The sequence below is a fragment of the Cervus elaphus genome, chromosome 1 (genome assembly GCF_910594005.1).
Source record: "Cervus elaphus chromosome 1, mCerEla1.1, whole genome shotgun sequence".
NCBI classification, from domain to species: domain Eukaryota; kingdom Metazoa; phylum Chordata; class Mammalia; order Artiodactyla; family Cervidae; genus Cervus; species Cervus elaphus.
The window spans coordinates 97,020,239-97,045,848 of record NC_057815.1 but is presented as its reverse complement, the minus strand read 5'-3'; the positions used below and the strand labels follow the sequence as shown (position 1 = coordinate 97,045,848).

The window sequence follows — 25,610 nt, the reverse complement described above, 5'->3', positions numbered from 1 at the left end:
GTGTCCGACTCTTTGTGACCCCATTGACTGCAGCACGCCAGGCCTTCCTGAGTTTACTCAAACTCATCTCCATTGAGTCAGTGATGTCATCCAATCATCTCATCCTCTGAAATTAGTCATCTTCAGATTACAGAATCTGACCAAAAGAGAAGATAATCTCAGAGTGCTGGTGATATGTATATGCATAGGAAACAGGAAGAGAAAGGCCTGTTAACTCATGACCCAGAAAGGAGTTTTAGAAACTCTGGTTAGCTGGTGCTTGTAAGGTTAACCTTCTACCTTTAGTGGTATGGTTTGCTTCTCTTGTAGAGGGTCTTCCCTCTCCCCTCATCTTTATTGTAAATGCCTTTTTATTTTGAATCCAAGAGGAACCATGACTTCTGTTTGGAACAAAGCTTAGGAAAAAGGAAAGAAAGAAATTGTATCTTAATAGAGGGCTACAGAATAAAGATATGGAACTCAGAAATTTGGCATTCGGTCTGAGAGAAAAAGTTTTATTTTCTATTTCTACCCTTTTATTATAGAGAATTTTAAAATTTACAAGAGAAAAAAAAATACTTAAAGAAATCTGATGTACTCCTGAGTCACCTTAAACAGTTAACAACTCTTGGTCAATCTTATTTCATTGGTACATCCACCCATTCCTTCTACTCCTAGATTATTTTAAGGCAATTTCAGGCATTGTAAGATTTCATCTATAAACATATATATATATCATTATACAAGTAACCATATCATCATATCCATAAAATTCTTACTCATAATTCCTTAATGTCATGAAATACCATTATCACACCTAAAATACTAACAGAAGCTACAATATTATCTATGGTGTTGGAGAAGACTCTTGAGAGTCCCTTGGACTGCAAGGAGATCCAACCAGTCCATCCTAAAGGAGATCAGTCCTGGCTGTTCATTGGAAGGACTGATGTTGAAGCTGAAACTCCAATACTTTGGCCACCTCAGACAAAGAGTTGACTCACTGGAAAAGACCCTAATGCTGGGAGGGATTGGGGGCAGGAGGAGAAGGGGACGACAGAGGATGAGATGGCTGGATGGCATCTAGGACTTGATGGGCATGAGTTTGAGTAAGCTCCGGGAGTTGGTGACAGAGAGGCCTGGCGTGCTGCTATTCGTGGGGTCGCAAAGAGTTGGACACAACTGAGCAACTGAACTGAACTGACTGACTGACCATATTATCAAATATCCTTGTCAAACCTGAGTTACATTAACAGTGCTTACCACTTATTGAATTTTCAATCACTGTTTACTATTTCTAATTCTCTTTTTTGGTGGTTCTTGCTTGTTTATTTAAAGTTCATCCACTGAATCAGTTAAAAATCTCTTGAATCTTTTTTAACCTCTTGGTCCCCCTCTGTCTCTTCTTTTCCACTAAAGCTTATTTGTTGAAGGATCATTAGCCCTGAAGAGTTTAGCTCAGTTTCTTTATCTCCAAAATGATCCATACAATTCAATGTATTTGTGAGATGGATGCTTGAGAAAGAGCTGTAGAAGATTTCATTTGTAAAAAATGATCAGATCTTTTCTTACACCATTAAGAAATACCCATCCCCCAACATCAGAAATTTAAATTCATTTTTTAATGACCTGTAAAGTTCATTTTCCTCATCTGAAGACTTCAGACCTAGGCAGAGCCTTAGGAATAATATAATCCAGTGTTTTGTAAAGTTTAAAACACTACAGTCTCTGGTAAGAAATTCACAGGAGTTTCACCCCTGGGTGTGAATCTGCAATTTAAAAAATACTCTTGTGATAGAATTGCTTCATTATGTGGATGAGAAAACAGTCTCAGAGAAGCACGTGTCCTGCAAAGATGACCCAGAGAATCTGCATGGGAAAGAGGTCTGGCCTTTCTGACCTGCAGACGTCAGGGATCAGATAGTTCAGGATCAGCCAGGTTCTGCATTCAGTAGACTGAGTGCTTAGTCGCTCCTTCGTGTCTGACCCTTTGCAACCGTGTGGACTGTAGCCCACCAGGCTCCTCTGTCCATGGGATTCTCCAGGCGAGAATACTGGCCTGGGTTGCCATTTCCTACTCCAGGGGATCTTCCCGATCCAGGGATTGAAGCTACATATCCTGAATCTCCTGCATTGGCAGGAGGACTCTTTACCCTCTGAGACATCAGCTGGCGCCCAGTAGCAGTGTGACCTTAAACAAGATATTTTCCTCTTTCTTAATCTACAAAATAAGGACAATACTTATACTTAGGATGACTAATATATAAATATATAACTATTATATATCATTTATTGTATTAATATTATATTTAATTTATATTTATATAAATAATATAAATAAATATATTTCCTTGTTAACTTTATTAATTATTAATATTAATTTCCTGAAAACAGAAAGTTGATAGTGAAATACTCATACAAGAAAGTCCGTTGGTTTCTCCTAAGAAAACTACAGGGAAACAGATTTCAACTGTTTGGACTGCAGCATCTTGTTCGATTTTGCAGTATGTTTCCAATCAATCCATTTTTCTCCCCATACTCCCCGCAATACTTTGAGAATTTTGTTACGTGCTGGGGATATAAGGAAAAAAAATATCAGGATTAAGAATCAGTTTTACTGTACTGGTTGGTATGTTTGGGAAAACTGTAAAATAATTGCTTATATTTTTCTGATAGGAAAATATGTAGCATTTACGCCTAGAGTCTATTATACAGAGCCAAGTAAGTCAGAAAGAGAAAGATAGACATCAAATATTAACACACATATACGGGAAGACGGTACTGATGAGCCTGTTTGCAGGGCAGCAGGAGACGCAGACACAGAGAACATGCGTGTGGACACAGCGGGGGGTGGAGACGCTGGGAAAAGCTGAGTGGCATTGAAACGTATATATTACCATACGTAAAATCAGATGGCCAGTGGAAATTCTCTGTATGACGCAGGGAGCTCAAATCCACTGCTCTGTGACAACCCAGCGGGGTGGGATGGGGAGGGAGGTGAGAAGGAGGTTCAAGAGGGGGAACATACGTTATACCTATGGCTGATTCATGCTGCTATATGGCAGAAAACAACACAGTATTGTAAAGCGATTATCCTCCAATTAAAAATAAATAATTTAAAATATATTTTAACATTTATTTTTTAAATTATTTATTTGCTTATTTCCTTGGCTGTCCCAAGTCTTAGCTGCGGCCCGTGGAATCTTTGATCTTCAGTGCGGCCTGTGGGATCTAGTTCCCTGACCAGGGGTTGAAACCAGGCCCCCTGCATCGGGAGTGCAGAGTCCTAGCCACTGGGCCCCCAGGGACATCCCCATTTACATTTCTCTAATTGGAGATCTTCGTGGGTGATCCACTCTCAATGATAAAAATGAATACGGGGCAATATAGAAAGTTAAGCTGTAGAGTGAGACTATGCGATTGAGCACAGCTGTGGGAAATAAGAAATAGGCCACAGTATACAGAGGGCATGAAACATCTCCTGGTAAAATAGGCCGTATTCTTGAAGTCAAATAAGGCGTAAGGGAGGATGTCTGAATTTAGACTTAACTGTTAACCTATGAGAAGAGAGAGATGAATGCAGCGCAATGGGGATACTCAAGAGGATAATCATTCTAGAGGATGCACATAGTCCGTGTCATGACTCCCTTGTATCTGCTGATACAGATGCCTTGTTGGAGGAACTGGAACACTCTACCTTCCAGGAAAGTGATGACTACTCCAAGGCAGCTTCTCCCGCCTTGGATCAGCATTCCAGAAAGGAGAGTAACCTTGCTGAGACTTCAAAGGTCCCTTCCATTCCTGATGACACGAATCCCTTTCCGGTAACTTTTCATTTATTGAAGTACCTTGGGTATACATATTTGAGTGCATTTCTGAAAATTAATTGTATCTCAAATAAAATTATGCAAAGGGAGAATCACATATCCAAGAGAGAGAAAAAAATTCCTCCTTAAAAATTAAATTTTTTTAAAAAATGATAAAGGTGGTTGTTTTTTGGAAAGAGGAGGAGCACTGAGAAAAGCATCATAGAAGAATAAGTCTTTGGAAACTTTTTTTTCTTATGAGGGCCTGGAGCTGGCAGAATATTCTGTAATTCACTTGGGATATTCTGATATCACCATCTGGGTATCAGACATGCATGTTGCAGTTTGATTGGAATGTCACTCAATAAGGCCAGAGATCACCTGGGCAAGGCCAGGTGACAATTTGGCTAAATCTTCTCAGGATGACTTTTTTTAGGGCCATCACTTTCCAGCTCTTCTTTTCTGCTGAATATATTAGGAAATTCAATTATTAGTATATCCAGAGGTGTGGAAGCTCTAGGGAACCAACACAAGAAAACTACACTCAGGAAAGATTAGGAATTAACCTCCCCCTCCCGAAATCCAATTTATCAACTTCTGGTTAGAATTTAAACTGTCAAGTAGAACAGATACGAATAACATTTGCTGATATATGTATTCCTTTCCTATGGATAAGTCTACATGCATCTACTTTATAATTAGAAGCTTACTTGGTGAGAATGGGTTAGTACAGGAGGAATTAAGACGATGCTCTTCATATCTGGTGTTTCTGAACGATGCTTTGTTTTCTTTTTGGCCACACTGTTCTGCACGTGGGATCTTAGTTCCCCGACCAGGGATCGAACCTGTGTGTCCCGCTTGGGAGCGCAGAATCTTAACCACTGTACCACAGGGAAGTCCCTGAACTATGGTATTCCGACTCATCCTTGTACGCTATGTGAAATCACCAGTAGCACAGACTTGAAGTCTGAGCCTGTGGGAAGGCTTCCTCTTGAACCGTTCTTCTTCCAGCTACGCTTGTACAGTTTTCAGGATACACATTTCTCTCCTTACCAGGGGGCCATTGTCTCTGTTCCAGCTCTGAGGTATAGCCATAGACTCCTAACTGATCCCCTAACCTGACCCCCTGCAATTTATTCTCCAACTTGCAGTCAGGATAATCCTGTAAAACTTGAATCAGATCACCTCATTCTTCTACTCAGAACCCCACGATGAATTCTCATCTCATTTGTAGTAAAAAGCCACAGTCTTTACACTGACCTTATTTATGGGCTGACCATATTTCTTAGTTCACTTGGAAGAACCTGGGTTTTTGCTTATTTTCTTGACATCCTATTATTGACTTTACCTTTTACCCCAGATTTTCCATTTTTTGTGTGAAATTTTTAAAATTAGTATCAGCTTTAAAGTAAACCAGCGTGGATTATAAACCTTCACTTGGTTCTTATGGCTTCTCTCACAGTCTCATGTGACAGTATATGAAACACATGTGCAGTGAATAGAGTTCTTATTTTATTCTTGCTGTTGTTCAGTCGCTCAGTTGTGTCTGACCCTTTGCACACCAGGCTTCCCTGTCCTTCACTATCTCCCGGAGCTTGCTCAAACTCATGTCCATTGAGTCGGTGATGCCATCCAACCATCTCGTCCTCTGTCGTCCCCTTCTCCTCCTGCCTTCAATCTTTCCCAGCATAAGGGTCTTTGCCAGTGAGTTCACTCTTCGAATCAGGTGGCCAAAGAATTGGAGCTTTAGCATCAGCATCAGTCCCTCCAATGAACACCCAGGACTGATCTCCTTTAGGATGGGCTGGTTGGATCTCCTTGCAGTCCAAGGGACTCTCAAGAGTCTTCTCCAACACCACAGCTCAAAAGCATCAATTCTTCAGCGCTCAGCCTTCTTTATGGTCCACCTCTCACATCTGTACATGACTATGGGAAAAACCATAACTTTGACTATATGGACCTTTATCAGCAAAATGATGCCTCTGCTTTTTAATACACTGTTTAGGTTTGTCATAGCTTTTCTTCCAAGGAGCAAGGGTCTCTTAATTTCATGGTTGAAGTCACCATACACAGTGATTTTGGAGCCCAAGAAAACAAAATCTGTCACTGTTTCCACTTTTTTCCCATCTATTTGCCATGAAATGATGGGACTGGATGCCATGATCTTTGTATTTTGAATGTTCAGTTTTAATTATAGCTGGACCTAATAGATGTGGTTTAGTCGCTAAGTCATGATCGACTCTGTGACCCCCTGGACTGTAGCCAGCCAGGCTCCGCTGTCCATGGGATTCTCCAGGCAAGAATCCTGGAGTGGGTTGCCATTGCCTCCTCCAGGGGATCTTTGCCACCCAGGGATGGAGCCTCGGTCTCCTGCATTGTAGGTGAATTCTTTGCCAACTGAACTACGAAGGAAGTCTAGGATCTAAGAGAGGACTAATGACAGTTACTAGTCTCTCATTTCCTGATGCTGTTAAGACAAAACCTAACTGGCAGCACCCTTTGAAGGGTGCTTCTCTGGGTGCTGGCTGTCGTAGCTAGAGCTCAAGCCCCACAGTCAGTGGCTGCTGACTCCTCTGGTTTTGAGCGGCGGCAAGAAAAATGATGAGGTATTTTTTCCCCTGCTGGCCACTTGTCATAGCACCACTGGTGCCCTGCTGTGGTCGTGAGATGACCTGTGAAATGCAGAGAGTCTCCTCAGGGTCAGAGAGAAATACGGGAAACTGCGGCTTAACGTCATACACATCTTGCTGAAGAAACGAGGCTGAGCACTCTTGCCATAGGCTGCAGTGTGATCGAAATGTTCTTGTTAAAGCAGTGTTGTCACTGATTGTATACTAAAGATGTTAGTTTTATTATTTGATAATGCTTTTAAATTGTGTAATGAACACTTCCAGCAGCATTTGGCTCAAATCCAAACTGAAACCAAAACTACACGTTTAACTGTCTCCAAAAGGTGATGTTTCAGACTCCTCTGGTAGTCCAGTGGTTAAGCGTCTGCCCCCTAAGTGGGATCTGTTTATGCTAATAGTAACTTTTGGAGTAGATCTTGATGCTTCTTTCTAATATTTGTGTCTTCTGGTTTTCGAACTGACAATGATATTTCTACTCCCCCCCATGTTGGATGGTAGATATTAACAAAGTTGAACAAATACTTTGTGCAGAATACACACCCATCATCATCTCTTCTTTTTAAAAAAGCTTTATTATTTATTTACTGGTTGGGCTGGGTCTTCATTGCTGTGTGTCGGTTTTTCTCTAGTTTTGGCGAGATTTCTCTCGTCAAGGAACATGGGCTGTAGGGAGTGCAGGCTTCAAGAGTTGGGGCAACTTGGCTCAGTATTTGTGGCGAACAGGTTTAGTTGCCCTGAGACATGTGGGGTCTTCCCAGACCAAGGATTGAACCTGTGTTCCCTGCTTGGCAGACAGGGACCCTTAACCACTGGATCACCAGGGGAGTCCCGATCATCAGCTTTCTTGTGACAGTGAAACGTGTAGTTTTGAGAAGAATTTAAGAAGAATCTGGCACATTTAAGAAGAATGTGCCAGATGACAATTCAGTATGTGAAGCTGCAGGAAGTATCTTTACACGCCATTGTGATATACACCTTCCGTACAGATCAAATGACTCTCCTCAATTAATTTTGCTCATTTTCAATTCTAAGTTTTCTTGGGCTTGTAACTAAAGTGAACTAGTGATAATTAATTGACTCCTTTTGCAAGCCACCAGATAATGTCAGATTAAATCAGTTAGAGGCCTCAATTAGAAACTTTAGTTCCAAATTGGTTTAATTGTTAAAGCTCATTCAAAGGACCACAGAAAAGTACCTAGAAATTCATTCTTCTGTCTAAAATGAAACATCTGATATTGCTAATGCCATGGTAAATTTAGTTGAAAAGTTCAAGAATGGAGACCAATGTTGTTTTGGGGGAGGTGATAATACTAATAGAAATTTTTATGGAGCACAGCCTAATGGGAAAATCAATATTTTTGTGTTTTTTCCCCATACTTAAAAGTCTGTGGAGCAGATAGGTAGTTGGAACTGGTCGTGATGTGCACAAAATTCATGACTGCATCCAAATAAGCTTCGGTATTCTACCAATCAGAATAGAAACTGTGGTTGTTAAAATTTACAAAGTCTTTATATATTTACACACAATCATCGGAGAAGGAAATGGCAACCCACTCCAGTATTCTTGCCTTAGAAATCCCAAGGACAGAAGTGCCTAGGGAGCTACAGTCCATGGGGTCACAAAGAGTCAGACATGCCTGAGCGACTTATGCGTGTACACACACACAATCAGGGTATGTGTGTGTGTGTGTGTGTGTGTATATATATATAGCTCAACTAAAAAACTTCTGTGACAGAAGCTGTTGTTGAATCTAAAAATATATATTAGCATGGCTGTATACATCTTCTCTATTCAGTGCCTGCCATCAACTGGGTTTTAGAAATGTCTGAGCCTTTGAAAAGTCACTTTGTAAAACAACCTCAATGTAGGCCAGGTTATGTGCAAAATCAGTTGGAAATATTTAATCAGATTATTTAACGAATGTAGCATGAAAATTCAGCTTTTGAAGTTTTTTAACAAGTTGCAATTACTTGCAACAAAGTTTGCAAAAAGGAAGTAGCTCAGATTTCTCCTTACAAAAACCTGGGAGGAAATGAACCAAGCAATAAATGAGCACTCAGATATTCTAACGACCTCACTGGAAAATCATGTTTTGGAAACATCTGGACTTTGATGGACCTCCTGATTTTACTTGAATAAATTTATATTCCCATCAGAATGGGATGAAATTATGAAGGCCTATGATTTTGCAGTATCTACATGTGATGAAATGTTAGAAGGCGTCATTTAAGAGCTTTGTCTTGTAAAAATACCAAAGAAAGTTGCACCAAATGGAGGCAGAAATACCGCACGTGTGAAACATTGGAGCTGAAATATTTACACATTTTAACATAAAAAATAGGATTGAGAGTATCTTCCATTCAGCACAATCTGCTCCAAACAGAGGTCCATCAACACCTAGACAGGGAGCATCTTCTCAGTTAAAATTATTACGGGCTATGGGGAAACCGTGTCAACAATTTCAGGTATATTAGCCATAAAACAGCTTCACAGAAGACTGCAATTTAATAAAAAGTGTAAAAATAGATAAGATCATGTTGAAAAAAGGCACTTTTTCAGAAAAATTTTAGCATCACCATGTTAAAGACAACAATGGCTAAGTAGCCAATTAAGATATGCATATACGTATATATCAAGAATATTTAGTCCTGCCATTTTAAAATGCTCAAGTAATCAATATAAAAAGTTTAAAAAATTTTTTGCTTTCATGTTCATAGCTATATGACATTTTGAAATGTTCTAGAAATTTTTATTTTGAGTAGAATTAGTTGTTAGGTCCACCAATATGATAAAATAAAAATACTGGTCGATAAATACACATTTAAAAAATTAATGTAATATTAGTTATTTTTAGTACTCTCTTTCACTCCCAAGGGCTTCCCCTTGTGGCTCAGCTGGTAAAGAATCCGCCTGCAATGTGGGAGACCTGGGTTTGATCCCTGGGTTGGGAAGATCCCCTGGAGAAGGGAACGGCTACCCACTTCAGTATTCTGGCCTGGAGAATTCCATGGGGTGTACAGTCCACGGGGTCACAAAGAGTCGGACACGACTGAGCGACTTTCACCTCATGTCACTCTCAAAGGTGTCCCATTCTGAATAATGAGTGATGTGGTCACCGTACATGCATGACTTGGGCCCTGACTCTTTGAATAATGAATTATGTGGTCACCGTCCTGCATGACTTGGGCCCTGACTCTGTTCTTGTCTCACTGGTGCCGTCTACTGAGGTCACGCTGGTCTCTGTTTGTTCCGTAGAGGCTCCAAGAAGCTCTCTATCTGGACCGAATTACCCTTGATATCTGCACACTGTCCTCACTCCCTTTAAGTCCTTGCCCAAGTGCTCCTTCTTCAACCAACATATTGATGAATGTCATCCCTCCCCCATCTCTTATCTCCTTGGTTGCTGTTTAGTCTCTAAGGAGTGTCTGACTCTTTTGCGACCCCGTGGACTATAGCCCCCACCAGGCTCCTCTGTCCATGGAATTCTCCAGGCAAGAATACTGGAGTGGGTTGCCATTTCCTTCTCCAGGGGATCTTCCTGGCCCAGGGATCAAACCTGCATGTCCTGCATCGGCAGCTGATTCTTTAGCAGTGAACCACCAGGGAAGCCCCTTTCTTATCTCCTAACCATCATTAATGTTTATGATATTTTTACATATTAGTTTGTTTATTATCTGTCTCTCACCACCGTGATGTAAGGCTCAGGAACAATTTCTATTCTTTTGTTTCATTTTTTGACTCCTGCATCCCCTAGCCCTCACACCTGACGGGCACTCAATAAATATTTGCTCACGAAATAAACTCTGGGTCAGCCACCCTTTACAGTCACTTGTTATCTCTTCTGGTGTGTTAAATTGAACCGCATTATACCCTTCCCTGACTCCATCCTGTCTAGTTCAAGGTGCTTCGCCCTGACTCATGTTGTTTTGTGTTTTTTTTCTGAGAATGGTGCCATCTCTGTGTCAGTGCTTTGAGGGCGGTGGGGGGGGGGGGTCCCTGTATTTGATCACAAGCCAGCAACTGTGCTAAGCATTTGGCCTTTCTCTACGGGATGGCTGCTGCTCCTCTGCCTTGTGAAAGATTTGACGTATGCTAGTGATCAGGCCCCTTTAGAAGCTCCAGACAAACATCTTCTAACTCTGGCTGTGGGTAAGTACTAGTATTCTTGTTAAATTTATTTTGTATTCAAAAATTTTATTGAAGTACAGTTGATCTACAATGTTGTGTTAACCCCTGATGTACAGCAAAGGGATTCAGTTATCATATACACACACGAATATATATATATATATACACACATATGTACATATATATATATATATAATCTATTTCTTTTTCATGTTCTTTTCCATTATGGTTTATTGCAGGATATTGAATATAGCTCCCTGTACCTTACAGTAGGACTTTGTTGTTTATCCAACATTCAAATAATGAGAAATTCATTCTTTATTCTTCTCTGTCACTTGCGTGTCTCAGGTGCAGCTTGTGTATACTACCAAGATCCAGGAACCCAATGTCTACAGGTACTTTTTTTTCAATTAAGTATTCAAACATTAGGGTTACTAGAGAATTGTTACCAACCTCTGTCTGGACCATCATTTGCTTTGCAAGCGTTTGTTACTAGCATCCCTATTTCCCTCCCCCTCATGCATGGTCTGTGAGCAGTGGTGGAATTCCGCCAGCTGACGTGTGGCAGTTTCTCAGGGAGCCTGGCTTCCAGACGGGTCTAGTCACCCGGGCTGGCGGGCGCTGTTGTTTCCTTCACCTCCTGAAAATATGTGAACAGTCTGAGTCATCACAGGTGCTTCGGCCCAGCTATTCCAGATACCGAGCTTCAGTTCACAGAAGGGAAAACACCTAAGGAAACTTCAGCAAGATGCTGACAAAATCAGAGCTAGGATCAGGGCTGAACTAAGACAGTGCGTCTCCATGGCAGATTGATGAATACATGTTGTTTTTGTTCAGTTACTAAGTCGTGTCCGACTCTGCAACCCCATGGACGGCAGCACGCCAGGCTCCTCTGTCCTTTACTGTCTCCCGGAGTTTGCTCAAATTCATGTCCATTGAGTCGGCGATGCTATCTAACCATCTCACCCTCTGTCGCCCCCTTCTCCTTTTGCCTTCAGTCTTTCCCAGCATCAGGGTCTTTTCCAATGAGCCGGCTCCTCGCATCAGGTGGCCAAAGTCTTGGAGCTTCAGCTTCAGCAGTAATCCTTCCAGTGAACATTCAGGGTTACTCAACATTTATTTAGCGGTGAGGGATTTCCTTTTAATAAAAGTTACATATTGCTGCAGATTCTACTTTACTAAATGATCTCTTCTGGCCAAGGGAGAGTTTGACGATCTAAAAAAATTAAAGGGCCACTGTTTCTGTTCCCTCTTCAGTTATAGCTTGAAATTAAAAAAAAAAAAAATCAGACAGCATTCTGGGAAGCAAATCAAAGGGTTTAAAATGTAGATGCTAAAGCTTCACGTTTGGTGAAGAGAAACTGCACCACATCTTAACTTGGTTTCAGAATTGCACACACAAAATACAAGAAGGGCTTGTGCTCGCTTTTGAAGCCTTGGCACGACTTCCCATCTTAGGGGCTTTCTGTTCTGGTTAGAGTGAGGGCAACTTACTAATACGTAGGGCCAGCTTACTCCAGTCCTAAGAAGCTGCCTGCTGGGCGTGCCCCTTAGGCCTTCCCATCTCTCTCCTTTGTAAAAAGAAAAAAAGAAAAAAAAAAACAAAGCAAAACAACAACAGCAAAACAGTAAGTACGCGGTACACTGTAGGTTCTCAGTTAATCTTTAATTCTTGTTTATACTGAGGAAACCCAGACTTGAATGGAAACGCTAGGAAACACAGGGACACGCAGTCTGAAACCCAGCCCAGCCAGCAACCACTTTGCTGTCTGGCCTCGGGACCGCTGATGGAGCGCGTGCCAACTTCCGGGCGCCTTTGCTCTGGCGTGCAGACCCCGTCAGACCCCGTCTCCCTCTTCTGTGTCCCAGGAGAGCTGGCCGCTGCGGGCTGGGTTTTACGGGCTCCAGCGGCCGGAGGTCCGTCGGGTCCCACCGGCTGCAGACAACGGAAGGCGCTGTGGGGAGACGACCCGGCGGGTGGGGATGCTGGGGGGAGGGCTGCAAGGCCAGGATGTCAGGGCGTGTGCTCGCCCGGCCTCTGTCTCCGCCGCGTCTCTGACAGCACTTGTATCTCCTTTAATGGCTCTGATTCCCTCCTCCGCCTGGAAACCTGGGCTCCTGGGGTCTGGTGCCTTTGACCTAGTGGCTTCTTGCTGTGCCTGATCTCTGGGATCCCTCGGCGCTTGCTGTTTGCTTCTGAGCTCTCCATCACCTGTGGAATCAAATTGCTGGATGAAATTCCTCCTGCTTTCTCTCAGTCTTTGTATTTTCCTGAGCAGATCTCAATCGATACAAATGCCATTACTGAACGATACCCAGCGTGTCGATCTGTGTAGGAGAGCAGTATGAAATCCAGGTGGCCTACTCAATATGTAATGGGCTGATCCAAACCCGAGGCTGATATAATTCAGAGCCGGTAAGGCTTCCATGTACAGATTCAGCATGAGACACAGAAGCAAGTTTCCTGCATGCTGTTTCCACCGTTCCCTTTGACTTGCTTAAATTAACCAAACATTACTTTCAACCTTGCAAGTATGTTCAATACCAGTTGTGGATATAACAATATGATGATTTCGAGAAATGTATCTTTCATATGACCCAAAATAATTTTAGTTAAGAATAGGGAGGGACATTTCATAAACATATTGCAGAGGAATAAATAGGGGAAAAAATAAAGCCCTTCACTTGAGCAGTCTTGAACTCAACTTTTATATTTGTATTTTTTAATGGTTTATCATAGGATTTTTTTTTTAACTGGAGGACAGTTGCTTTACAAAGTTGTGTTAGTTTCCGCTGAACAACCACGTGAGTCAGCTCTCAGTACACGTGTGTCTCCTCCCTCTTGACCCTTCCCCACCCCAGCCCTCCCCTCTCGGTCATCACAGAGCTCCGAGCTGAGCTCCGTCTGCTATACAGCAAATCTGGTACCATAGACCACCGGGCCATCCTGACACCCCTGTTTGTATTATTCAGACCTCTGCATAATGAATTGTTACTGACGGCATACCTAAGTACTTTTATCAGGTGGTGCTCATGGTAACGAACCCGCCTGCCAGTGCAGGAGACGAAGAGACACAGGTCTGATCCCTGAGTCAGGAAGGTCCCCTGGAGAAGGGCCTGGCTACCCACTCCAGGATTCGTGCCTGGAGACTCTCATAGAGGAGCCTGGGGGTGGGGTGGAGGGGCGGGGTGCGGTGCGGCTACAGTCCATGGGATCACAGAGAGTCAGACTGGACTGAAGTGACTTAGCATGCACACATCATCTTTAAGAGATCAAGAGACAAATCAAAGGAGCTCTGATTTGAGGCTTTCTCTCTTTTCAGGAGCATGTCCTGTAGTGAAGTCATCATCGACACTTCAAGAGGTCTCTCATTTCTTATTTAGAAGTTGATACTGTTGACTCAGTTACTCTTAGGGCATTATGACAGCCATCTCTCTTTCTACACTGCACTAGGCGTCTAGTGAGCAACTCGTCAGAGGGACTCCCCTGGCAGTCAGCTGTTGAGGGTTTGCCCGCCCAGTGCAGGGGGCGCGGGCTGACCCCTGGTTGGAGGACTAGGATTCTGCGTGCTGCATAGCACAGCCAAAAAAAAAAAAAAAAAAATGGGGGGCAACAAACCAGTGAGAGGCCTTTCAATAAGAACAAGGATGCCCATCTGTGAGATGAACAGGTTTTTGTATTATACAGGGCCTCATGAGAAGCTGCATTTGTTCTACGCTGGGACACAGGAGAGAGGTGTTCAGTCCTGCCACCTATTGTATTCCTAAGACACGTGCCTGTGGCAGCAATTCCCGAGGGATTAAGACTGAAAAGAGTTGTGAGAGAGAGCTCCTTTGCACTTTGTTGGAAACCTCCAAGGACTAAATCTGTCACTTGCATACCTGACCATTTTTGTTCTTCCATTAACTACCCGTCTCCAAAAAAAAAACCAAACCCAAGCTTGTGTCTGGTAGGAAGCCATATTGCACCTAAAGGACAAAGTCTTTTAAGAGGGGAAAAGATCCACTTTCCTCCTACATTTTCCTTGTTGTTAGATATTCAAATGTACGTGAGCCAGTAGCAGGACATGTTGTATCCAAGAGACGGTCCTTTTTTTGTTGAGAGGAAGATATCCATCTTTCTTCTACTTTCTCCCTAGTTGGTAAATATATAAAATAAGTAAAATAGTAAGACTTTGTTGTCATTTATGAAAACACATTTAGTGAATGATTTAGAATATATATTTATGGCTTTCTGTGTGTTTCTCTCTCTCTCTCTCTCATACACACACACATAGTTTGGTGGGTTGTTAGCTAAGCTTCTTGATTAATTTGATGACAAACACTTCTCCAGATTCCGTTACTTGTATAACCCAGTAATTCCACTTCTCAGAATGTACTCTGTGGAAGGGAAGGTATCACGCATTTATTTAGCCGTGTTGACTACAACAGTGAAAATCAGAAACAGTCTAGGTGTCCAACAATAAATGACTGGTTTAATAGATTATAGCACATCGTGCATTTGAAAACTGTATAGCCTTTATACATCATTTTAAAAGATAATTTAGTGACAGAGAACACAAGCTTAGCAGCCTGCAGGCCCAAACTATGTCATTTGCCTCTTGTATAGGGTAGAGCAAAGGTTTTAACGTCCCTAGGCCCCAGTTTCTTCATCTGGGGGTAGTACTACTTACCTCTTATTGTTTTTACGAGGATTTAAAGAGAACCCGTGTAAAACCCTTTATAGAGGGCCTAGTGTTATATACACACTCAATAACTGTTAACTATTGTGGTTGCAAAGGATAGATAAGGATGTGAATTAGGGTATGGAAAAATGTTAACTTTAAAACATGAAGAAAACCAGTGCTATTCAAATTTCCTAAAATCAAACACAATCATAGAAGAGTGTAAAAACATAAGCCATCATGTCTAGAGTATTCAGGGCCTCTCAAAAGGAAGAGAATATGTGCTTTAGTTTTTTTCTTTGTATTCCTCTGCAGTTTTAAAATGTTCTACATTTGACTCATTTTATATTGAACATAATTTTTAATAGGAATCGCAGCATTATGACTATAGTAATGTAGTATACTGAAAGTTATTTAATGGAATCATAATTGATGAATGTGTGCATGCATCTAAGATACACATGTACATGAGACTTGCACTGTTGATGCCCAGCCTGCCCCTCCTGCCGTCTCCTCTGTTTCTATCATTGTCTCTTTCCTAGTATAGCTGACCTTTGTTTTGAAAATATAACTTCATACACACTATTATTTTATAAACTCATGTATGTAAAAAGCCAAAGAGGTATCTTCTGCTTACTATTGCATATAAACCTACAACTGCTCTGAAAAATAGTCTTTTTAAAAAGTCAAAGCAAAGAATTCCCTGGCTGTGCAGTGGTTAGGATTCAGTGCTTTCCCTGATGGGCCCAGGTTCAATCCCTGGTCGGAGAACTAAGATTCCACAAGGCTCACAGCACAGCCAAACACAAACCAAAAAAAGTCAGACAAATCGGAAATACCCAGGGTAAAATGTGAGACCACCTCCAGCAGAGTCTCTCCCCCCACCCCCTGATGACCAGCTCGACAGGTCTGTCTTCTTACAGGTCTCTGTGCGTGCAGCGTCATACTTAATGTATCTGTGTTTCTAAAATGATGTAAATGGAAGGATATTTTTCATATTGTTCTGGGCCTTTTTTTTTTAAGTTAGCAGTATAAATTAGAAGTTTTCCTTAGTTCATATAAATCTGTCGACATTTCCTTTTTTTTTTTAGCAGCCACAGTGCATTTTATAGTGTGAGTGGACCATCATTTATTTGAGTATATCTCCATTTAGATTTAATTTGCTCATAAAACTATACCGCTTTTGTGTTTCAAGGATTGTCTTTGTGCATATATCTTTATAGATATGTCCAGTTTTTCTGTAAGATAGAGTCTCGGAAGTAAAATTGCTGAATTGGTCTAGTTTTAGTCAAATCTAAAGGGTTAGTAGGTCTAACCAGGTGGCACAGTGGGAAAAGGACCCACCTGCCAATGCAGGAGACTTAAGAGATGCCGGTTCAATCCCTGGGTCGGGAAGGCCCCCTGGAGAAAGGCATGGCAACCCACTCCAGTATTCTCACCTGGAGAATCCCAAGGCCAGAGGAGCCTGGAGGGCTACAGTCCATGGGGTCTCAAAGAGTCAGAGATGACTGAAGCGACTTAGCATGCACGCAAAGGGTTAATACTTCAAACTGCATTTTCTGGTATTTTATGCACGGTCTAACGCTTATTTGAGTTTTGATGTGTTGGTATGCTTTTTTTCTTTCCTCCTTACAGTGAGATTCAGGAGCCGAAGGCATCGGAACCAGCTTCTAAAACCTCAGCCGCCGCACAGCTGGACGAGCTGATGGCCCGTCTGTGTGAAATGCAGCATCAGGTGAGCACACTCTGTGACCCAGCCCGCAGGGCTCGTCTCTGTGGACCTCCGCCCTGCCCTCCCACCTTAGAAACCCTCCGAAGTCCTTATGGATTCTGCCGGGCTCAGTTTAACTCAGTGGACGAGCCCACTGAAGTACCGCTGATTTGCAGCGTGTTGTATCTGTTTCCGGTGTTCAGCAGAACCATTCAGTTCTGTATCTCCATCTACGTCTCTATCTGACTTTTTTCTGTTAGAGGTTATTACGAGATACTGAGCATGGTTCCCTGTGGTGCACGGCAGCGGGTCCTTGCTGGTGGTCTGTTTCATATACAGTAATGCGCCCACGGTGATCCCAAACTCCCGATTTCTCCCTCCCGCCCTTTACCCCAATGTGTGCTGAGCCGCTCCCGTCGGGTCCGACTCTCTGCGACCCCATGGACCGTGGCCCGCCAGCCCCCTCTGTCCACGGGAATCTCCAGGCCAGAATACCGGAGTGGTCGTCATTTCCTCCTCCAGGGATCTTCCCGACCCAGGGATGAACGCTCATCTCTTACATTTCCTGCATTGGCAGGTGGTTCTTTGTCCTCAGCGGCACCTGGGAGGCCTTTTACCCCCTTGGTAACCATACTTTTTTTTTTTTTTTAGTCTATGGATCTATTTCTGTTTTGTATATGAGTGCATTTGTGTTGGGTTTTTTTTTTTAGATGTCTTATCTGGACATAAAAGACTCTGCAATGCAGGTGCTGATCTCAAGGGCCTTGGAGTGTGCTTGATAAAATGAGACATAAGGCTAGGTGACATTTATTAGACTAAAAGATAGACTGTTTGCCACTAAAACTGGATGAAGTGTGGAAGGGCTGTTAAAGAGACCTCCCTGAGTGAGGTGGAGGAGACCCACGGCAAGCTGGAGCATAGCAAGGGAGAGCAAGCGTGGCTTTGAAAGGAAAGATGAGTCTTAAGCTCTTACTGAGAGAAAATCCACCCCTCCTGGTCTAGTCTCTGGGCTTCCCTGGTGGCTTAGAGGGAAAGAACCCACCTGCAATGTGGGAGACCCGGTTTGATCCGTGGGTCGGGAAGATCCCCTGGAGAAGGAAATGGGAACCCACTCCTGTATTCTTGCCGGGAGAATCCCATGGACAGAGGAGCCTGGCGGGCTACAGTCCACGGGATCGCAAGAGTTGGACACGACTGAGCAACTAAACCACCACCACCACCATAGTGGATCAACAGTGTGATAACTTCAGGGGTACAGCAAAGTGGTTCAGCTATATATATGCACACGTGTCCCTTTCCAAATCTTTTCCCATGTAGGTTATTACAGAATATTGAGCTAGAATTCTTAAGGTAGAGAATCCAAACATTCTGAATTGGTTGGGGTGTTTGATATGCACACGTGAAGTGACTATGAAGTAATTTCAAGGACGTGCATAAAACTGTGTGTGATTGAAGGGCAGGAATCTTATCTCTGTGGCTCACCTTTGGCTTTCCAACGCTGTTTCTGATATATTATGTATAATCATATTATTAGAGACACAATGAATAAATATCAGAAACAAGTTTTCTTTTTAATATTTACAGAAAAGCTGAGTGCATTCCTCATTGCATTGTATATCTGAAAATTGTTGTTTAGTTGCTGAATTGTGCCAACTATTTTACAACCCCATGGACTGTAGCCCACCAGGAGCCTTTGTCTTTGGGATTTCCCAGTCAAGAATACTGCAGTGGGTTGCCATTTCCTCCTCCAGGGGATCTTCCCGACTCCAGAATGGAACCTGCATCTCCTGCAGCGGCAGGCGGATTCTCTACCACTGAGCCACCAGGGAAGCCCATGTCTGAAAATACTAGAAAAAAAAAAATCTACATTAGCAGTTTTAATTGTGTGATGTTTTTAAATTGATTTAGTGTGTGTCTTAGTTTATTTACATTTAAAAATTTATGTTTATTTTTTGAATTAGCCATACCTTTACACTATACAAAAATCCAGAGTATAACAGCGTACAGTGAAGCGTTCCCAGCCATCCGGTTCTGCCCCCTGGAGGTACTCAATATTTTCTGTTTCCCACATAATCCTTTCAGAAACATTCTGAAATATACCAGCAAATAGATTTAATTGTATACATAGACACAGATACATTGCTGCTGTTTTTACTGAGTTACTTTCAGGCCTTTTTGATGTAGCCTTTAGAACACTAATCTCTTGAGCATTAACTAACATTATATAATAGGAGAGGAAGGAAATGTGTCAAATGGTAAGTTTCTTGAAGGGAAATGAGCATTTTGGATTAGTGAGATAGTGGGAAGTTGTCCCAGGCAGAGGCCTGAAGGCAAATGGTAACAGATCACTTTCGGGAGACGGCCGGGAGCCTGGCTGGCTTTAAACAATGGGGGCTTTTTACTGAGTAATCAGAGATGAAACCGGGAAGGTAAAGTGAGGGCAGTGGACGGGAGACGCAGTGTCCGTCTGTTGCTGCAACTTCAGTGCCGGAGGCCGTGGAGAAGCGCTGCAGCCCTCTGGCCCGGAAGTCCCGGTAGTCTGGAAACTGGGAGTTGAGAGAGACGAGTTGGGCAACTGTTCTGTAATTTGAAGTTTTCCCTTTGAATGTTTTATCACAGCGGCACTGGAGTTTCTCTTTAATAAATCCAACCGGTCACCAAGTTTTATCTGACCACCTCTTACCTCCTTCTCCACCATCACTGACCCAAGGCATTTCTGCTCCGAGCTGTTTTGAAAGTCTCCTGCCTAACGAGCGCCTCTGATTCCACTCTTGCTTTGTCCACACCTGATTCCTCACTCAGCTACCCCAGGGATCTTGTGAATCAGATTCTCTCCTTCTCATGCTTGAAGCGCCCTAATGGTTCCATCACCCTTAGAATAAAACCAGAGCTTTATTGAATAATAACAATTATTTATTTTCATTAAATAGTAAAACCGAAGCTTTATCCTGCGGGCTCTGCGTGATCATGGCCTCTTTTCCCATTGTTTTCTCCTGCCTCACTCACCTTCACTCCCTGTATTCCAGCCCTACTGACCTCTTTTTACTTTTTATGTGTCAGACTGTCTCACTCCTCTGGGCCGTCCTTCCCTCTAGAATGCTTTCCTCACAATTATCGATATTTCTGTGTCTCAGTACATCACTCAAATATCTGCTCAAGTACCAGCTTCTTAGCCTTCTCCGATCGCCCTCATCTGAATCAATTCTTCCTCACCATCCCACGCTCTTTTGCCTCAATATATGATTCATATCTCTAACCTGACATCATATTGTCTATTATTTCTTTAATTGCTTACTGTCTGTTACTCAGAGAAAATAAATTCCATGAGGGCAGGCACTTGGTTAGTCTTGAAAATTGCTCTGCACCATGAGCCTAGAGCAGTGAGTGGCACAAACCAGCTGCCCAAAAAACATTGCAACATAAATGAGTAAAAAGAAGATGAATTGCCGACCTGCAGTCATCATAAGAGATAAGGTATCAGCTTCCGAGGTTCAACTTCCTACTGCCAGAAGAGATTTGCAAACAGGAAGACTAGTCAGATTTCATTCAGCCTGAGGAACTTAGAATGAAAGGGAGATGAAAGCTTTTTTTTTTTTTTTTTTTGGTGTTGCAATGTTAGATTCTTCCAGCGCCTTGGAGGAAGTTCAGGAGAAAACTAAGACAGAGTGCAGAAGATGCCAATGAGGATGACTCTCTTTACGGTTCTCTTCTTGGTACAGGTTACAGTGAAAGCAGATGCCAGCAAGAAACCCGCATCCGACAAGCAGGATCACCAGGCCTCCCTGGACTCCATGCTGGGGGGCTTGGAGCAGGACTTGCAGAACCTGGGAATTGCCACAGTGCTCAAGGGCCACTGTGCCTCCTGCCAGAAACCGATCGCTGGAAAGGTGGGATGGGCCAAGACATTGATTCCGTGTCTGTGTGTCGGTCTCCATCCTCCAAGGACTGCTCTTTCTTCTCATAATCTGAGACAGTTTAGTAATGCCGATCCTTTACAGTGCTCCAGGCGTGGACTAAGCACCGTACAAGTCTTCTTTTATTTAGTGGCTGCATTATCCCTTCAGTCCTGCATTGGGAAGATCCCCTGGAGAGGGGCATGGCAACCCACTCCAGTATTCTTGCCTGGAGAATCCCCATGAACAGAGGAACCTGGTAGGCTACAGTCCATGGGGTCGCAGAGAGTCAGACGCGACTGAGCGACTGAGCGTACGCACGCAGACACACAGCACTTCAGTGGTCACAAGCTCTTTGTAAAGTGAGGAAACTGAGGGCCCGGGGTCGTTGACTGACACGGCCAAGGTCTAGTAAGAGGTCGATGTAAGATCCAAACCCAGGAGATTCTGGCTTGAGAGTTTGAGCTGGTAACCGTTTTCCTCTACTGCCTTATGGAGAATAACTTTCCCTCTGCTCCCTCGGTTCAAATCTTCCCAGTGCAAAGTGACTGATTATGACTTTCAGCCACTCCCAGCATCATAGCATGACCACAAATCCTGCTTGGGCACCATCCTTCATCCAAGGCATTATAAAGGGCAGTGAGACCCGACTTTCCACAGGGTGTGAGATGAGGTGTCAGATCAGAGGAATAAAAACTGTCATTGTCCTTCTCCTGTTCCCGGGATCCCTTCCAGGCCAAGCGTGTCGTCCGTCACCACTATGCTCTGTTTCGTGTCTGTGATTTTCTGGGGCAGTATAGCGGAATGAGCATTTATTAAGTCGGGACAGCGGACACCATGCCATTGTCCGTTAAGTATGGACCACAGGTGGAGAAGGGAATGGCAGCCCACTCCAGTACGCTTGCCAGGAGAATCCCAGGGACAGAGGGGCCTGCTGGGCTGCAGTCCATGGGGTCACAAAGAGTCGGGCATGACCGGGCGACTCACACATACACACATACCCAGGGGCCACAGGCCGCGTGAGTGCACCCGAGGTCTCGGCCTCAGTGCGGCGTAACTGCGGGGGTGTCGTTTCCATGGATGCTGTTGAAAGGGCACGCCCCAGAGTCGCGCAGGCTGCGGGCCCCCGCGTGCCGGGCCCCCACGCCAGGTTGGCTTCACCCTGCAGGTGATCCACGCGCTGGGGCAGGCCTGGCATCCCGAGCACTTCGTCTGCGCCCACTGCAAGGGGGAGATCGGCTCCAGCCCCTTCTTCGAGCGGAGCGGCCTGGCCTACTGCGCCGAGGACTACCACCGCCTCTTCTCTCCGCGCTGCGCCTACTGCGCCGCCCCCATCCTGGACGTGAGTGGCCCCCGCCCCCGCCTTCGCGCAGCTTCTGTGAGAGCCGGCTCGCGTTTACAGCCCTGCAGCCTCCTAAACCCTCCCTGTTGCTTTTCCAGAAAGTGCTGACGGCCATGAACCAAACCTGGCACCCGGAGCACTTCTTCTGCGCTCACTGTGGAGAGGTGTTCGGTGAAGAAGGTACGGCCCGGGTGGTCACAAGAGGACCGGGAGGGCTTTTCGCTGATCTTCTCTGCTGGTCCTGGTTCCTGCCTCGACCACCCAGGTGCCCGTTTCGGTGCCAAGCGCCATCCCTTCCTACCTGATCTGACATTGATACCTCTTGCTTAAATGAAAATTTTAAATCAAAGTCATACAAATGCATAGTTTAAAATGCAAATACTATGCCAAGAGCAATATTAAAAAAGAACACTCCCTTGCTTTCCCTTTTTCCACCCCCAAGTCCAGTTCTCCTCTCTAAATATTCTAGCTGCTTCTATTATTTACTTGTGGGGCTTCCCAGGTGGCGCTAGTGGTAAAGAACCTGCCTGCCAATGCAGGAGACGCAGGTTCCATCCCTGGATCGGGAAGATCCCCTGGAGGAGGGCATGGCACCCCACTCCAGTATTCTTGCCTGGAGAATCCCATGGACAGAGGAGCCCGGCGAGGCTACAGTCCACGGGGTCGCAGAGAGTCGGACACGACTGAGCCACGAAGCGCAGCACATCACATTATTTACTTGTATATTTTAAATAGTATATTCCGCTATATTGATTTTTTGTCCAATTTTAGCCATTACATGTTAACGTTCTACCAAGAGAGATAAGGATTTAGAAATGTTATTACGCCTCCACCTACCCCCGACATAATTCCCCACCCCTATTCTCTCAGTTATAATTAGGTCGTAATTATAAGTCAGATGAGTATTCGATGTGTACATGTTGGCAGTCACATAAATATTGCTCACAGTTGAGTCAGGTAACAAACTGTGATATAGTACAGTGTGGATTTGGGGGTTCGTCTGCCTGGTTCAAATCTGGGCTGTGGTATTTATTAGCCATGTGATGTTTAAGTTATTTAACCTTCTTTGGAGCTCACTTTCCTCATGAGTAAAATGGATCTAGTAATAACGCTTACTTTAGGACTTCCCTCCTGGTCCAGTGGTTAAGATTCTATGCTTCCAGTGCAGGGGGTGTGGGTTCGATCCCAGTTGGGAATCTAAGCTCTCACATACCATGTGGCACGACCAAAAAGTTTTTTTTTTTAAGTGAGAAAAAATGATGTTTACTGTATAGGGTCATTATGAGGATTTTAAGAGACAATATCAATGTAGTGTTTGCAATGGTGCCTGGCACGTGAAGACTGGTAATGAAGATGACGATCATTGCCTTGGTGTCCTTTTCATACACATGTGTTATTTACTGAAATTAACATCTGGATCCCTTTTTCATTCGCTTAATTCTTATTGTAATTATCACTAATTTATCTGATAATAATCACTAATTATAGTGATAATAATATCACTAATAATCCTTCTCAAAATGGTCATCCACTTCTGGTAATATATCAGTTCCATTCGTTTTTTTTTTTTTTTTTTCTTGGAGACATCTGTCCAGGAGACTTTCATCCTTCTGCTCCAGCCTGCCTGCTAAGAAACAATACTTTATCTCGGGAATCCCCTGTACTAAATCCTTCCCTCCATCTTTGAATATGTATTACTGCTTTTATTTTGGTGGAGCACAGCCTCCAGTAGCTCCTGGTAAAAGCTTTGAAACCTTGAGCATCTGAAAATATCTTGTCTCCCTGAAGTGTCCTGGACGTGGAATTCTAGGTAGAAGTTACTTCCCTTATCACTCTGAAGACATTGCGCCACTGTCTTCCAGCCTCCATGGCTGAAAGTTTCTTTTATTCAGATTTTGTTCTTCTTCCTGACACTTTCTACGTGACCTGTTTCGCCCTTGTTGCAAGCTTTTTGCTCCCTTCTGTTTTCTGCGTTGTCTTGATTTTTTTTTTTTCCTGACTTCTTCTTTTTATGTTTGTTTTGAACCAATATGACTCATTTATGAAAGCAGAACACTTCTTTTTCTTTTCCTGTCCTTTTAGAATTAATTCACGGGGCAAGTTTTCTTCTAAATAAAATTTTGAGGCAGTCTTATGTCTTTTTTGATTATTCTTAATGAACTACTCTAAATAGAAAATCAACTTAAGACACAGAACACAAATCCAAGTCCTTAGGTAATTCATTCTGTGTGATAACTAAAGCCTCCAACGTATTTAAAGTGACAGCTACCCTCTCCCCTGGTGGGTCCTTTAAGCTGCAGGAGGCCGGGGAAGCGGGCTATGGCCGGTCATTGGTCCTTTCCTGCTTTTATTCTCACACCCATTGCTAATCTCCACAGCTGACCCCTCCAGGGTTGAATCAGGGGTGGATGGGTTTAGCCTGGAGGGCAGAAAAGTTCTAAGTTGTCTCATTTGCTTTGGCCTCTCTGGGCCTGGCATATATTTAACTCCGACTTTCTTGTTGTTGTTGTTTAGTCTTTAAGTCGTGTCCGACTCTTTTGCGACCCTATGGGCTGTAGCCCACCAGGCTTCTCTGTCCTTGAGATTTTCCAGGCAAGAATACTGGAGTGGGTTGCCATCTCCTTCTCCAGGGGATCTTCCCGACCCAGGGATTGAACCCAGGTCTCCTGCGTTGCAGGGAGATGCTTTACTGTCTGAGCCACCAGGGAAGCTGGCTCGAATGACTGCACTTAATTTCAGGTGCCTCGCTCCATTCAGCGGCTGTAGGCCCTTTAACCAGACTCTCGGCTGTGGGTGTTTTCCGGGGATGAGTCAGATAGCACCAACTGTACCCCACGCCTGCCAAGCACCCATACCCAGCTCTCGGAGTGGTTCCATTGCAGCCCCTCTCTTGACTTGAGGTTCCCTGGGACCACACCTCACGCCTCTCGGCGATGGTGGGGCACACACAACACAGCTTTCTGAGAAACCCCTGTCTCAGCTTCCCTTTCTCTTTGCTGCTGTTCAGTCGCTCAGTCCTGTCCACTCTCTGGGGCCCCATGGACTGCAGCACGCCAGGCCTCGCTGTCCTTCACCATCTCCCGGAATTTGCTCAAACTCATGTCCATTGAGTTGGTGATGCTCTCCAGCCATCTCATCCTCCATCTCCCCTTCTCCTCTTGCCTTCAATCTTTCCCATCATCAGGGAAAAGATCCTTTCCCTTTACCTGTTTTATATCCTCAGTGTTAAGTGAAGACTCCAAGCTTTGTGCAGATTTGTGCAGCTAGGTAACTGTCTACTTTGAGGGACGTCTTGCCGCCCACTTTGAACTTTGACATCTATCACGTCTTGATTCCCTCTATCCTGTTGCATTGGTCTTTGCCAAGTGCTGCTGGCCTTTGCTTGCCCATTCTTTATTTAAGAATGAATGAGACACTTTAATGCTAACCGGAAGCTCTGTGGGTGAGGCAGAACGT

At 43.8% G+C, this 25,610-nt stretch overlaps 1 protein-coding gene across 6 annotated transcripts in view; it reads left to right on the top strand.

The window, feature by feature from the left end:
- LPXN (leupaxin) overlaps positions 1–25,610 on the top strand; it is a 38,408-nt gene that overhangs the window by 2,327 nt on the left and 10,471 nt on the right. For 2 of the 6 annotated variants that reach the window (XM_043914077.1, XM_043914075.1), the window contains exons 2-7: positions 3,646–3,803; positions 10,893–10,939; positions 16,844–16,943; positions 20,639–20,806; positions 21,981–22,154; positions 22,253–22,334. In XM_043914077.1, the coding sequence (XP_043770012.1) occupies positions 3,646–3,803; positions 10,893–10,939; positions 16,844–16,943; positions 20,639–20,806; positions 21,981–22,154; positions 22,253–22,334 (729 nt within the window). Of the gene's footprint in view, positions 1–3,645; positions 3,804–10,892; positions 10,940–12,026; positions 12,173–16,843; positions 16,944–20,638; positions 20,807–21,980; positions 22,155–22,252; positions 22,335–25,610 lie in introns of those variants that run through there. The other 4 variants (XM_043914076.1, XM_043914074.1, XM_043914079.1 and 1 more) reach the window with 3 other exon arrangements.